The 14943-nt window shown below is 41.2% G+C and overlaps 1 protein-coding gene across 5 annotated transcripts in view; it reads right to left on the reverse strand.

Annotated features, from left to right (window-relative positions):
- Positions 1 to 14943, reverse strand: part of CSMD2 (CUB and Sushi multiple domains 2) — a 617682-nt gene that overhangs the window by 283599 nt on the left and 319140 nt on the right. For all 5 annotated transcript variants that reach the window (XM_032246841.1, XM_032246839.1, XM_032246837.1 and 2 more), the window contains 3 exons: positions 13972 to 14059; positions 13219 to 13343; positions 4249 to 4370 (listed from right to left, as the gene is read on the reverse strand). In XM_032246841.1, coding sequence (XP_032102732.1) covers positions 4249 to 4370; positions 13219 to 13343; positions 13972 to 14059 — 335 coding nt within the window. The remainder of the gene's footprint in view (positions 1 to 4248; positions 4371 to 13218; positions 13344 to 13971; positions 14060 to 14943) is intronic.

Below are 14943 nucleotides of genomic sequence, written 5' to 3' on the forward strand. Positions count from 1 at the left end.
GGTGAAACTACATAACACTAAAGAGAAGGAAAAGACAGTAAGAATAGCCCGAAAGATGTTATACGAAGCAATGGCAAAAAACTGACAGCAATAGTGAAACCCAGAAGTCACTAGAACAATATCTCTATGAGCAGAGTGAATATAACTATCAACTGAGAATCAAATGTCTGGTGAATACTAGTGTTTTTTCAAGAGCGAGGGTAAGCAGACATTTTAAGACGAAGAAAACATTATACATTAGGTTCTACACTCACAAACTCAGTGACAGGATCCATACCCCAATCTCAGCATCATGCAATATATACATGGAACAAACCTGCACATGGACCCCCTGAATCTAAAGTAAAAGTTGAAATTATTCCTAAAAATGACAAACAAGAACTAATAGAGTTTGTCATCCACAAGAAAATAAATTTTAAAGCATGTATTTGCACTGAAAGATATTCCAAAGAGAAAGACTGATATACAAGAAGGAGTGGTAAACAAAGAAGTGGTAAATATATGAGTAAATCTAAGTGGACAGTGGTTTTATTAAACAATAACAATAGTGACTTGAGAAAATTTAAGGTAGCATAATAACACACACCAGAATCAGAGGGAATGACTGAAGTCATAGTGTCCTTAGATCCTTGGCTTTTCAGGAAGAACATAAAATTATTGTTTAACGCTGGGCTTTATTAAGTAGGCATATTCCTATTTCTAGAGTATTTTAGGATAAATTTCAAAGAACAGAAATGATTGTTTAATTCACAAGGTCTAAATTCTTTAGTTAGAAAATAAATAGTCAGATGGGATTTTTAAAAATCCAGCTATACACCAGACACATATAAAGCACAAGGAAGTAGAAAGGTTAACAGTAAGAGAATAGAAAATATTTATTAGACAAAGACCAATAGAAAACTGATGTAATGGATGGAGGGGAAAAGCCTTTAAGGTTAAAAACATTACTATGGATAAAGATAGTACATAATTATTTTTGAAACAGTTCAATTCACTAGGAAGATATATAATTCTGAGTTTCAACTTTCATACTCTAATAATACAGTCTGGAAATACATAAAGCAAAAATTGACAGAACTTTAAAGAATAATAGACAAACCCACCATCATAATGGGAGATTTTAATATTCTTCCCCCTGTAGCTGACTGGTCAAGAAGACAAAAAAAACCAATGAAGATATAAAAGATATAAACACAATGAGCAAACTTGATGTAATGGACACATTAGAAAGCAAAAACCACAAAATGTAGGGGTTTTTTTTCAAGCCTATACAGAATCTATGTGAAAAATGACCATTTCTGGTCCCAAAAGCACAAATTCAGATGATTCAAATATAGATCAATGTTCTCTGACCACAAGATTTAGAAACAGTAGGAAAGAGACAGCTAGATAAATCCTTTGGAAATTAAAAAATACTTCTAAATAGTTCATGGTTAAAAGATGAAACAATAATGTAAACTTAAAAACATTCAGAACTAAACTATGGCAGAAAAATAAATAATAACTATAAAAATCTGCAGGAATGTAGCCAAAGTAGTCCTTACAGGAAAATTTGTAGCTTTTGATGATTAAATCAGATTGAAAAATAACGAACAAAGCATCAGAATTAAGATGCCAGAAAAAGAACAACAGAATAAACCCAAGTGCATTAGAAGAGAGTAATAAAGATGAGAGTAGAAACTGATAAATCAGCAAATAAATGTATTAAAAGGAATAGTAACAAAAAACAAAAATTGGTTGGCTGAAAAGACTAACAAATATTAAACCTCTGGCAACACCAATTAAAAAATGATACATATTAAAAATGAAAAAGGGAATTGAAACACAACAATTGCAGATATCATAAATATAATGAGATACTATGTAAAACTTTATATCCAATAAATTTTAATATTTACTAAAATGGAGTCAAGAAAAAAAAAACAGATGACCAAAATAATTCTTTAGTCATTATATGTATTAAGTCTATAGTCTAAAATCTTTGAACAAAGGAGATACCAGATAGTTTTGCTGAGAAATTCCACCAAACTTTCAAGGCAAAAGTTATGCCAATCTTCCACTAATAACCACAAAGGATAGAAAAAGAGGAAATACTCTTCAAAACATTTTCTGAGGCTAGCAATATATTGACACAAAAATTGGCAAAGGCAATACGAAAAAAAGAAAACAACAGGCTAAGCTCACTAACAAAATAGAAACAAATTACTAAACCAAATCAAATATAGGCATGTATGAAAATTACGATACTAAATGACCATGTTATGTTAATCTTAAGAATGCAAGGTTGGTTTAACATGAGAAAAGGCAATATTTGTTATCCTAAGAGAATAAAGGAGAAAAATTTTATGATTGTATGAATAGGTATAGGAAGATGCTTCATAAAATTCAATATCCATGCTTGATAAAAGCTCTTAACAAACTAGGATTAGAAAGTAAATTACCCAATTCTATTATAAAGGAGTATCTACAAATGAAAAATAAATGTCAGCAAACATCATACTTGATGGTGAAGTGTGGGAATTCACTCAGGGTGGTGGCAAAAATATTAAGGGAAAAATAGTAGAGAAAGTTATAAAATATAGTCTCAAACCCTTTTGGAGGGCCTAAGGGATTTTTCATAGTTTCAATAGAAGTTTTGGCTGAAGGCATCCTAAATCCCCCTTATATTTAGTTAATACATAAAGCAAATAGCTAGGGTCTGTGGGGGAGTTTACTTTACCTTACTAACTTGTTTAGTCATGTGGTCTTAAAACTAACCTTTGAGCTGGATGGCTGTCTTGGGAGGAGTTTGACCAGGGATATTACCCACTAATGGTGTTTGCTTTGAGCATCAGAACCTGGCCTTTAATCTTTCTCTACAAGTGTGTTGACTTAAAGCCTCTGTTATTAAATCTATATTGAGTAAATGGGGAGACAGTGAACTAGTGAGTATCATGTAGCTGTCATCTCTCTCTGTAAGTGGCTCATGATCCCTTGGCCCACTTGTTCACTGTATTCTGTGTGTGAGTGCACTTATCCATCTGTCACACAACTGGGGTCTATGGGATGGACCCTGGCAGTGAAGAAATAAAAAAATTCTATTAAATATCAAACAATGACCACAGGGGTCACTATTATAGTAATGATTTGATGTTATACTGGGAGGTTCCAGCCAGACCACTGAGGCAAGAAAATAAAAAAATTATGCCAATCTTCCACTAATAAAGAAAAGGTATAAGGATTGGAAAGTAAGAAACAAAACCATCATTTTTTGCAGATGATGACTATCCATGTAGAAAAGAATTGAGAGACACTTTTATAAAATGGTTGCTAATATAAAAATCAAAGTACAAAATCAATTGCATTTCTAAACACCAGCAAGAAACAGGTAGAAAATGCAATTTTAAAAGATTTGATTTATAATAGCAACAATAAATATAAGATATTTAGGAGTAATTATATTAAGACATGCATAAGATCTGTAATGGAAAAAATTATACAAGTTTATTGAAAGCCATTAAAGAAACCCTAAGCAAATAGAGAGATATACCATACTCATGGACTGGCAGACTCAGTAACAAAAAGATATCAGTTCTTCTCCAATTAATCTGTACTTTTGATAAAATTAAACACTCCAATAGGTTATTTTGTGGATCTTGGCAACATACTTGTAAAATTTATAAGAGAGAGAACAAAGGGCACAGAAATAAAAAACAAAACTAAACAGGAAACAAAGATGAAAAAAGGTATGTAGGAGTGCAAAATTACACACAATAACTCAGATAAATCTTAGGAATATAATTTCGAGTGAGGTTGATCAAGAATACACACATAATTACATTTATATGAAGTTCAAATGTTAGCATACTAGGCAATATATTTTTAGGGATGCACACTTAAGTGCTAGGTATAAAGAAAAGCAAATGAATAATAAACACACAATTTAGGTAATGTTTACCTCTGAGGGTGTCGGGAATGAAATGGGATTGGCGAGGAACCTGCATCACTAAGGTAACTGCTTTTCTTTTCCCCTTAAGCTGGACGATGGCTGCACAGGTGTTTGTTGTATTGGTGTTCTTTATATTTTGCTTATATTTTATAATCTGCTTTTTATACATTCGATATTAATAATAATAAAAAAAAAACCTTAAAAGAACTGTCTGCAGAGACTCTACCCCAGTAAATTCTGGGTTTGAAAAACCTTGTAGGCCAACTGGCCCCAACCTGGCCCTGCCCACAGAACACCACCGCGCTCCCCAAGAGCCTTACCTTGGCGGGGTTGAGTGCTGTGATGATCCACACACAGTGTGCATTGTTGTCATACTGAATGGGGAAATTGGGGGAGGTGATGATACCTGAGGGGCCTCGAAGGTGGGCATCACACATGCGGGCTGCAGAGGAGATGAAAGACAAGACTTTGGGTTAAGACTAGGTCCAGTTCCCCTTCTTGCCTCCCTCTCCCAGCCCAGAAGAGCCTGCATCTGCAAAGTTTCCACCCTGGACATAACCTTCTGCTTCCTGTGTCCTTCCCCTACAGTTCTCGGGAGGCTTGAAGGGAAGTCGCAGTGCCTGGAGCACTCTGACTGCTGTTCTGTAGGCAATGATGAACTTCCAAGGCAGGCTAAGCGACCCCTCTGCATGCCCCACCTACCCCCACATCCTGACTCCACTATGATCATGCAATTTCTCTTTCCCAGGAGGGTGAGGGCTAAAACCTATCAGGATGACCTAAAGCTAGGTGGATCCCCGGCACCTATGGACACCTAAGCAGCCCACGCCTTACTCTGCTAACCTGTCTGTTTCCCAATTTGTACTCCAATTATCCAAACCAGCTGAGTGTTGCTGTGGGCCTAATGCTGCTTAACTAGGGGTCTGACCTCATTCCTTCCTCTGTGACCCCTCAGTCCTCCTGAAGAGGAATTTCAGGATATCTTTGTCAAGGCTACTCCATTAGGTCTCAGAATGTCTGTGCCCGAGAGCTCCGCCAAGGCCCCTGACTCAGCTCAGTGCCAAGCACCCAGAGTGATTTCAGTGCTTCCCAAATCCATCTCCACACTCAGCTTATCCCTGAAACCGGCTTCTGACTAGAAACATAAAGATTCAAGGTGAATTAGAAGTGCTCCACTCAAGTAGATATAAAGTGTTATCAATCACAGCTTAATCTAATTAAGCTCTTTAAAATAGCTTCTAAACTAATTAGATTAAGTAGTGATTGATAACAGTTAAGGTATTACATTGTACCTAGGTATTTGCTTTCTTTAAAAACGTGTGTTTAGTTCTAGCCACTTCATTCTTTAACGTTAGTGTTCAGCTATTTTAATAAAAGGTTCTAAGAGCCTGTTCTCATGCTGCCCACATGGCAATTTATCCTAATTGTAGGCAAAGTGCCTAACAGTAAAGAAATAGTGAGCAAACTGAACGAGCTTAACTATATAAAATGAAAGTGGTGTCAAACCTGGTTTCCTCTGATGGGGCCAAATATGCTAGGACTCCTTGCCATGTGTGGAAAGGGCCATGATAAACCCTTCCCAGGATGCCCTTCCTAGGAGGGTCTGGGAAGCAGGTTCTGCAGCTCCCAGACAAAATAAATCTCATGTCATGCACTCATTCCTACCCTCATTCATTCCAACATTTATTGAGTGCCTACTATGGGCCAGGAAAAGTGTGGGGAGAAAAAAGTGTCTGACACAGCCCCTCCTCTCTGAAGGACCACAGCAAGTGAAGGGAGCAGGTGGAAAAACATTCACCATCAAGCAGAGCAGGTGCTGTCAGAGAGTTGTTTGCAAGGGGCTTTTGGGTCAGGTCTGTTCCTTCCTCTTTGCTAGCTCATCACCTCCTGGGAAGAGGTTTCTTCTCACCCTAGTTCTGCACCAGAAGGATCTGCTCCTCCCTCATCCTGAGCTCAAGAATCTGTTGAATCAAGTTTCAACAAGTCCTGGGGGACCCTCCCCACTGCCATTCCCCCATGTGTATTTGACTGCTCCTTTTTTATTCTGTGCTGAGAAACACGTAGATTCCTAGATTGTGCTTGATATAACGGGGCCCTATGGCAGTGTGGCATGGTTAAGGCAAGGTCAGGTTTTGGAATTTACCAACTTGGCCTTCCGGATCTAGATCCATTTGCTGTTCGTTTAAGCCTGGATGAGTTAAAAATCTCTCTGATTCTGTTCCTTCATCTGTAAAATGGGACAAATTGATACCACCTCATTGAGATACGGTGAGGAGGAAATTGTATGAGATGATGGATGTGAAGGTTCAGCCCAGGGCTTGGGATGCTGTCAGTAGTCAACCTTTGGGACCAGAGCTAATCAGACTCCCAATGCCATGTCTATTCTGTTTCTCTATGCCTGGGATTTCTCTCAAAGCTAAGGATCCTTTTTCTACCTTTCCTGAAGTTTCTTGATGGGTTTTTCCTCCTCCACAACTACACCTGAGGCTGACAACATTACTAACCAAATTAGAAGAAGATAATCAAAGCCCTGATTCCATCCCACTTTGCAAAGAGGACCTGTGGACTCAGAACTCTAGCCCTGCAGAGAATCCTTAGAAAGCTCCACCAGCACCATCTTACACCTATTCCGGAAAGTCAGACTTTCCTACCGAAAGCCCTCAGCTTCAGACTCAATTTATCTTGAACTTGTTTCCAAGAATTAGATGGTATTTGCAGTCTGTTGAAACATGCTGAAGGTAATGAGAGAGAACAGGCCAAAAAGGCATTTACCACTTTAAGGGCTTAAAGGAGTTTAATTAAAATATTACAGTCTGCAGATAGCATAGAGTACCTTAAATTAGGTTCAAAATGAAGCATTAGCTACTTTTTTTCCTCTGTTGTCTGGGCTAAAGTCAGGGGTTCTGTGGACAGACAGACACTCCCGAGTAGCCAGCTCCATGGGATGCCACCAACAGATAGAAAGCTCATCACAGTGACCCAGATGGGCTGGCAAAATGGTAGGTGCTCAGACAATGTCTCACTAAATGAATGAATATATCACTTTGTTTCTCTATTTTCCTTTTTCTTTCAAATGCTCTTCCGGATTGCTTTCAGGAGAGACTGCTCTGAGATCTTCCATGCCTGAGCTCTGCAGCCACTCCCACTTTTCCTCTGGATATTACTATACCATATAATGGGGAACAGTATTCCAGGGGACCACAGGGAGATACCGTCTGGGCCCACAGCCAGTTCTGACACTGAACTAACTTGGTGCCAAAGAAGAGAACTGCTCCAGGAGCAAGTGCCTCTGTCTCATATCTTCTCTCCAAATCTGACTCCCATCCTGCTGCATGCTGCCTTCCCTTGCTTCTCCTCCTATTAACCTATTCCCAACCCTTTCCACAGTACTCTGGAACCACCTCCCATTACCAATTCTAAGGAAAAACAAATCCGACTTGTAACTGCAACATATCTGGGAACCTTTGCTTCCACCACTGCCTTGACTGAAGCCCATCTTCCGCTCCTACGCCACCACCTCCTCTGCAGCCCTCTGTAGTCAAGATCTTGCTCCCACTCTCAAGTATTTCTTTCCACTCTTGTTTTCTGAACCTCCAGTAGAATTCATCTTTCCCTACTGAAACCTCCACTCTGTTGACAGCAATATCACCTCTCTACCCATCTGCTCCTTCTGTCTTTTCTTCGCTCCTTACAAAACTTTGATCTCATGGGCCACCATTAGGCTCATTTTCTTGCTTGTCGCAAGTCCCTCGCTTCTTTTTCCTTTAATCAGTTGCCTAGAAGACATCGGTTTGGAATGAATCCCTCTACCTGCCTTCTCCATTCCTGTCACCATACAGTTGAGCTTTGCTGTGAAAAAAATCACGAGTAGGAAGATGGGTGTCTATTATAAACTCCTGATTACTCATCTCAAAAAAGTCCTAGCTATTGCCCAGTGGCGCTACCATTTAGCTCTATGAGCTCACTCTCTCATTCTGCTCAAAGACTTTTTCATGTGTTTTAGATGTCCCTTGAACATCTTTCTCTTACCTCCCCTTACTCTTAGCAGATGACTCTGGCTCTCTCTTTGGAGGGAACAGAAGCCACCTGTAGGCAGGGCCTTTGTCCTACTCTCTAAAAATGCAATCCTGTCTGCATATATACTCAATTCCTTTTTTCCCTCCTGTTTCAATGGAGAGATGCCCCTTCTTTTGGAGGCCAGCACCTTCTCATGAGCTCTAACACCCTGTTCTTCCTCCATCCCATGATCAACCATGTTTATGGCCACATCCAGGGCCCTAATATCCGGGGAGCCAGGAAAGTCCAACTCACAGATTTTAAACCCAGTCATTCCATTCCTTCCCCTATTGCTCCCAGCAAAATGACTTTGGTCTCAATGCACCATTGCTCTACATCACAGGGCCCTCTAGCCTTTTGGTTCCCACATTTTGTCTCATCTATTGATCCTCACCTGACCCCTCTTCCCTCACTACCCAGTCTGACCTCAAGACCACTCACCAATGCTTTCATCTTCCTCAATACTCTCAAATCTGCTTGGTGAAATGCCTGCCTCCCATCAGTTCTACCATCCACCTTTTCTATCCCTAATCCTGGGGGTTGAGGGGGCTATCAGGAGAACTGTGATATCTCCACAGATTCATGGTTTGCCATCGTAATTGAAGCTTCAGCGCAAGTCAATAATCTCCCTTGTCTTCCTTCACCAATTCCTTGCAGAAACAGGTTCAAACATCCAACACTTGGTTGAGTCACTAACCCCAACGGTTACTTTTCAGTTGTGATTATACTTGACCTCTCTGGAGTATCTGACACTACTGATCTTTCTCTCTTTGTGAAACTCATATTCTTTGGCTTCAGTGATGCTTTTTGGCTTTTTTCCTATCTTTCTGACCGAATTTCTGCTTAGCTTTCTTCCTCTCCACTAACTTTTTAAAAGTAGTTGTTTAAATCTAGGAAAGGGCACATGGGAGCTTTTTGCACATTAATTGCAACTTTTCTGTAAGTTAAAAATTACGTCAAAATTAAAAGTTACCCAAAAAAGTGGGGAGTGGAGGGGGAGTTGTTCTGCATGGTTCCATCCAATATATTGACTCCGAAGGATGTCCAGGTACAATTTTCAAGTAGAAGTAGGATTCAGCCTTTGGAGTCAGGGTTTGAAATTCAGCTCAATAGATGTAGCTTTGTGCCCTTGGGCAAGTTGGCTGCCCACTCTAACCTTCAGCTAAACATAAAATATGGTTATTGCCACTTTACTCATAAAGAAAATATGAAAAATGCCTAGTGCAATGCTATATACAAGTATAAATAATTTAATAAATAGGAGCTTTATCATTAGCACCTATAGGTAAGGGACTCAGGGACATTCTCAGGGCTGGAGCAACGGGGCATATATTGTAGCACAGTCAGTATGTGCCATCCAGGGAGAATAAGTAGGGGGGGGGGAAGAGAGGAGAGAGGAAAGAAGAGATTTGAAAACAGAACTCTGGATAACAATTGTGTTTAAGGGGTAAAACCAGAAAGCTGATCTAATGAAATCCACCAAGAAGACAGCCACCTGTAATTATCATGGCATTTAATTCACCTTAGTTTGTGTCATATTTCCCCAGTTTCTCTCCCCTTTTACAGATGAGGAAAAAGATTCAGAGCATTTCAGTGATTTTTCGTGTGCCATATGGTTAACAGCAAAGTTGTAACTTTAACTCTGGTCTCTGAGTCCCAAGCTTGCTATTCTAGCCACCCCAAAGGCATACATATATGGATTTAGCCACAAAAGAAAAATAATATACAATTTTCTGTTAATTATTTACTTTGTGAATCAGTAACTGTAGTATCATCTAGGCCTGGTACTCAGTCCCTAACCTCCATCAACACTAATTTGTAATCACAAGAAATCAGAGCTGCTTGTTAATTTGGTCTTTTCACTATACAAGTGGTTTACGGTGTTCCCTGGAGCCCCAGAGGTACCAGGGCTCAGAGGCTACTGAAAATGGTGATAAAGGGGTGACTAGAAATCCCCTGACCCAACTTTAATCAGAGAAGCTCCATTGTATCTGTTTTATTTATTGGGATTCTGTAAAACTTATTTTTAGATATTGAGCTCCATATGTAAAATAAGTCTGAAAAGCCCTATATCTATGTACTCTGACTATCTCTGGGGCTGAACGGAATCAGTTTAACAGTGTCTCACACTGCTCTCAATCTCCTTTGTATGATGAAAATTTTCTAGGAGTCAAATTGGAAGCTTATTTCTTCAGATGGGAGGGAGAGAAAAGAAAGGCCTGTGAATACCTAATTTCATATCTCAAAATGAGGGCACAGTCCCATATTGTTAATTCGTTTCAATCACTGATTCATTCAGGTGGTCCTCAAAACATTAGTTGAGAACCTATTATTTGCCAGGGCCGGTGTTTTAGTAGAATTAATTGTGTGGGAAATGAGCATTTCAAATCAAATCATATTTGAACTGAATTAAATAAAAAAATAACACCATTATTATGGTAAAATTCTTTTTAGAAGGTGATCTTTTGGTAACCTGCATGTTAGTGGAACTTCTCGGAATGGAAAGAGTTTTGTTCATTTTTATTCTTAAAGTGGGCTTCACCTAAACTCTCCTAAAAATCACAGAACAGTAATTGCAATTCATTGAAAATAAAATATTTTAAAAGAAAAACCTTAAAAATTGCCAAAATAAAGAGACCCTTAACTCTAATCTATCTCAGCCCTGGGCTGCTAGGGAGGCCCAGGACAGATCATCTAGGTTCAAACCCAGGAGATGCAGTAGTCTCTCTTTCTCTTTCACAATGGCCTATTGGAGAGGAAAAAAAAAAAGAGAGAGAGAGAGAGAGAAAGCAGGAATGTTAACCCGTATTGAGACTGTCAGTGCTGGCTACTTTCTTGACAATGACTAGTTTAAATTTCATAATTGGTAGGTGGGGGAGATTTTGTTTTCCATGTTCACAAATGAGGGCCCTGTGGCTAAAAAAGATGAAGAAACTCGCCCAGGGCCAGCAAGCTAAAAGTTGTCAGAGTTGTGATCTAGATCAAAGTCCATGTGACTCCCAAACTGTATGATTGCAATAGGATTGGACAAGACAGCTTCTAAAAGAGCCTGCAGCAACTAGAGGCTGAGGTTTGCTCCAGGGCTTGAGAAAGCTTACTCGGACAGCGCCCACCTGGTTAAGCCGAACGCCTATGCACATAAGCCTCACAGACGTACTGGCATCACTTCTAAAAAAGGACTGCCTCGTCTAGTCCTCAAAGCAACCTCACGAAGTAATGTTCTATTATCACCACTTTTTGACAGGAAAAAAGAGATTCAGAGAGGTGAAGAAGCTGGCCCAAGGGCCCCAGCTAAAAAGTGATGATGGTTGGATTTGTACCATGATTTCCTCCTGTTTTACAGTAGCAGATGATGGAATGAGATGGCCATGTGAAAGAGCTCAGCTCAGTGCTTAGTGACAATGCAGCAGAGAATTCAGACTTCAGTGGATCCAAATCACTGGAGAAAAGGATGAACATACTTTTCAGCTACAAACTTCCTTCAGGCCAAAACACCAGCTATACACCACCCTTGGCATGTTCACATAAACAACCATCATTACTGAGAGAACAACCTTCCTCTGGTGAAAAGGTCTTGAGGAGAGACTAGATCCCACCACTGCCTGAAGGCATTGTCATCTTGGCTTCTCAAAAGGAATTCTGAAATGACAGATGGGCAAGGTTCCCTTGGTCCTCAGACTAGATAATTCTATGCCTCTCTGTACAGCTGGTGTCTGGGCTCCCTGGCATTGGAGTGGTATACGATCCAATGAATCATTCATTCCATCATCCATTCAACACCTGTTATTGAGTACCTACTATGTACCATGCCCCATTTTAGGCAGTGAGTGAACAAAACAGAAGTCCTTGCCTCATAGAGCTCATATTCTACCGGCATGAGGATCTATCTATCTATCTATCTATCTATCTATCTATCTATTTTTTTCTTCTAGCACTTTTCACTTCATAAAGTGCTTACACAGTCACAATTCCATTCAATCTCCACATTAAACATAAGAAGGGTAGGGTACGTGCTATTAGCAACATTTAGAACTAAGAAAGGCTTAGGAAAAATGGGTGATTTGCCCAGTTACTGAGAGTTATGACGAATTTTTTGTTGTTGTTTGATTAAAAAAAAAAAAAACATAGTAGCTATGTAGAAGCCTTGAGATAATATAGCTAAAATCAGTGAAAATGCAAAGAACATTATAAACTGTGGATCATGGTCACTTCAAAGTTGAAAGAGGATGTAAGGCTTATTTGAAAGATGTTATAATGATACTCTTCTAGATTACTTATAGAATCACTTAAAAAACAGGGTGTGGGTTTCAACTCCAACTCTCTCCCTTTCTCAGTATAATAATGAGATATTATTTTTCCTGGATCCTCTTACTCTGCGTGAATTTCATCTTGATGCATATGCCAAAGAGAGGCAGAAATCTCTTTCTTAGATCGGAAGGATCCAGAATGTAATTTTGTAATGTAACATATCTTCTTTTCCAAAGGGGCACTCAAAAGAATACCTGTTAGCTTTTAGAGACCACATAATAGCCTAGTGCACAGGGGCTCTCTCTGCTGGTTCCCTAGGGGATGACGTCAGAGGCTTCTCTACCACAGAAGCAGCTACAGTCCTGCCCCAAAGCAGGAATACACTTGCCTCTGTTATTTTAGGATTATTTGGGGGTGGGGTAGGGGCTAGGCCAGCCCAGGCTTAGCTCATGTGAACCTGAGGGTGTGGTGGCAGGGTCCTGGAGAACAAAACATCCAGGTGGGGGGTTAGAAACACATCATTACTGCATAGGTAAAAACATCCTTGCAGAAGTGACAAGTCTGTTTGTGGCAACATGGGGAAAGAGACAAGGGCATGGGATAGAGGATTCAAGATGTCTATGTGTTATAACAGACAGATTGAAGGTGACAGTATAAAAGGTGACTTCCTTTCCCTTCTAGGTGTGGTTCAGTATCTGTTCAATGAGATAGCAAGCTGTTTCACATGTGCCTCCCCATTAGACTGTAAGGTGTGTGCAGGGCAAGCACCACAATGCTTATCTTCCCCACCTCTGTATCTCCTTATCCTAGAACAGGCCTTGATACTGAGAAAGGGCTAGATAAGCATACTTATTGGTAAGTAAATGCAGGGAGGGAGGGAAGCCAGTCTGCCTGAGAGTCTGAGCCTCAGGTGCTAGGAGCTGGGCTTCACCCACCAAGCTCAGCCCAACTCTCTGGCCGGCCTCCCTTCCCCAGGGCACCCTTACCTCGACAGACCGGCCTGTGGTCGCTCCAGGCCGCAAACATGTCGCTCACTTTCATACAGGTGATCCGCTTGGACCCTTGCAGGTCATAGCCCTCATTGCAGGTGAACTGGACACTGGATCCTAACCTGGGAGACAAGGTGTGTCTGTGAGCTCAATCCCTGGGCCTGCCAAGCCCTGCCCCGAGCCCTTCCTTGTTCCACAAAGAAGCCCCACATGTTATTTTTTCCTTCTGGCCTTTAATCTCTGCTCCACTGTTTTATCACTAAAAATCTCCATTGGAAGGAACATCTGTTTTTCATCTTCTTTTTTTGGTCCTTTTAATCGTTTCAGGATTGAGTTAAAAGGTGGTTTTGTGAGCAAAACAGGGATCCTCTGAGATAAGCATCCGTTAGGGCTGCTAAGAGTGGGTAGATGATACCCATAAACTTTAAGGAAAATGGTCTCCTAGATTATCGCAGGCGTGAATTGCCTGCCGGCATGTCATTACTGAGGATGGCAGCCCTTTGTACCCTGGGTACACAGGTTTTCTGGATAACACTGTCAGTCTACAGTTTCCCCCACTAAAGCATGGGTACTATGCCAAGGACTGAACCAGGAGAGAATGTCAAAGCTACAGCTCTTCTCCAGAAAGTGTCTGTTCTATATCCATGCCATCCTCTCCATTTCCACCTGCAGGAAGGCCAACCCCAGTCTCCCTCCCAGCCAGGCCACCCCACCCTTCTTACAATCAGAAAATTCCCAAATAGGTCTTACCTGAAATCCGAGCCTAGTCTTTTGCCCCTTTCAGGTATGCCAGGGTCTGGACACATATTATGTCCTTGGGACACACCAACCTGAGTTACTACAAGGCAAAAAACAAAAAACAGCACACACAGAGATGGACAGTCACAGGGAGGCACCAGCTAGGGCAATGTCTCAGGGTGGGAGGTGGAGGCAGAGACAGAATGAGGCCCTGCTTTGTTGGAGCTATGTGGGTTTCTTGAATGTGCAAGATAGGAAGCTGCTTTTGACAAATTCCTTTGTGAGCAAAGCCATCACGAGTGTGTGGGCTCAGAGACAGGCCCTCCATGCCAACCACCACCTGCTTCCCTCATCCCACACCAGCAGCCAGAGGTGGACTGTCCACAGCCCCTGGTGACCTCCCCCCATGCCTGTGCTTCAGAGCTGGGGTGGAGACTCTAGATGAAATGAGCCCCCCAACTCAGCCCCAGGTGGAGAAATGACTCAAAGTTAAATAAAAGGTGAGTGTATGATCAGAGACGGTAAAGAATGTAAGAGAAAGCTGCAGTCAAAGTTCAAAGCTGGGACTTTAGCTCCAACACAGACATTCTTCTGAGAAGCCTCTTCCCATCAGATACTTCTCGAGCCAGTGTAAGCAGTCACCAGAGCATCTCCAACCCAGTGCCACCCGTCAAGGGCACCAAGCAGAGGTGGTACCTGTGATGGTTCTGGCAGGGGTACAACATTCTGACACTTGCCAACGCCAGAGTCCTATTTACAAAAACCATATACACAGTTGTCTTGACTGGAGGAGAAGCTTGGTCAGGGAGCAGCAGATACACACACGGTGGGGAGGGTGGGCAAACCTCTGGCCCCTGCCTGTTTCTTTCCGTCGGGATGCTGGTACTGAGGCGGCTGGATTCCTGGCTGTGAGGATGGCCAGGAGCTGGGGCCAGGCACACGGTCTGGTCAGAGGAGTTCCACTTAAAGCCTCACTAATCCCAC

The sequence above is a fragment of the Sapajus apella genome, unplaced genomic scaffold, assembly GCF_009761245.1.
Source record: "Sapajus apella isolate SASKATOON/1434 unplaced genomic scaffold, GSC_monkey_1.0 scaffold62, whole genome shotgun sequence".
In the NCBI taxonomy this organism is placed as follows: Eukaryota; Metazoa; Chordata; class Mammalia; order Primates; family Cebidae; genus Sapajus; species Sapajus apella.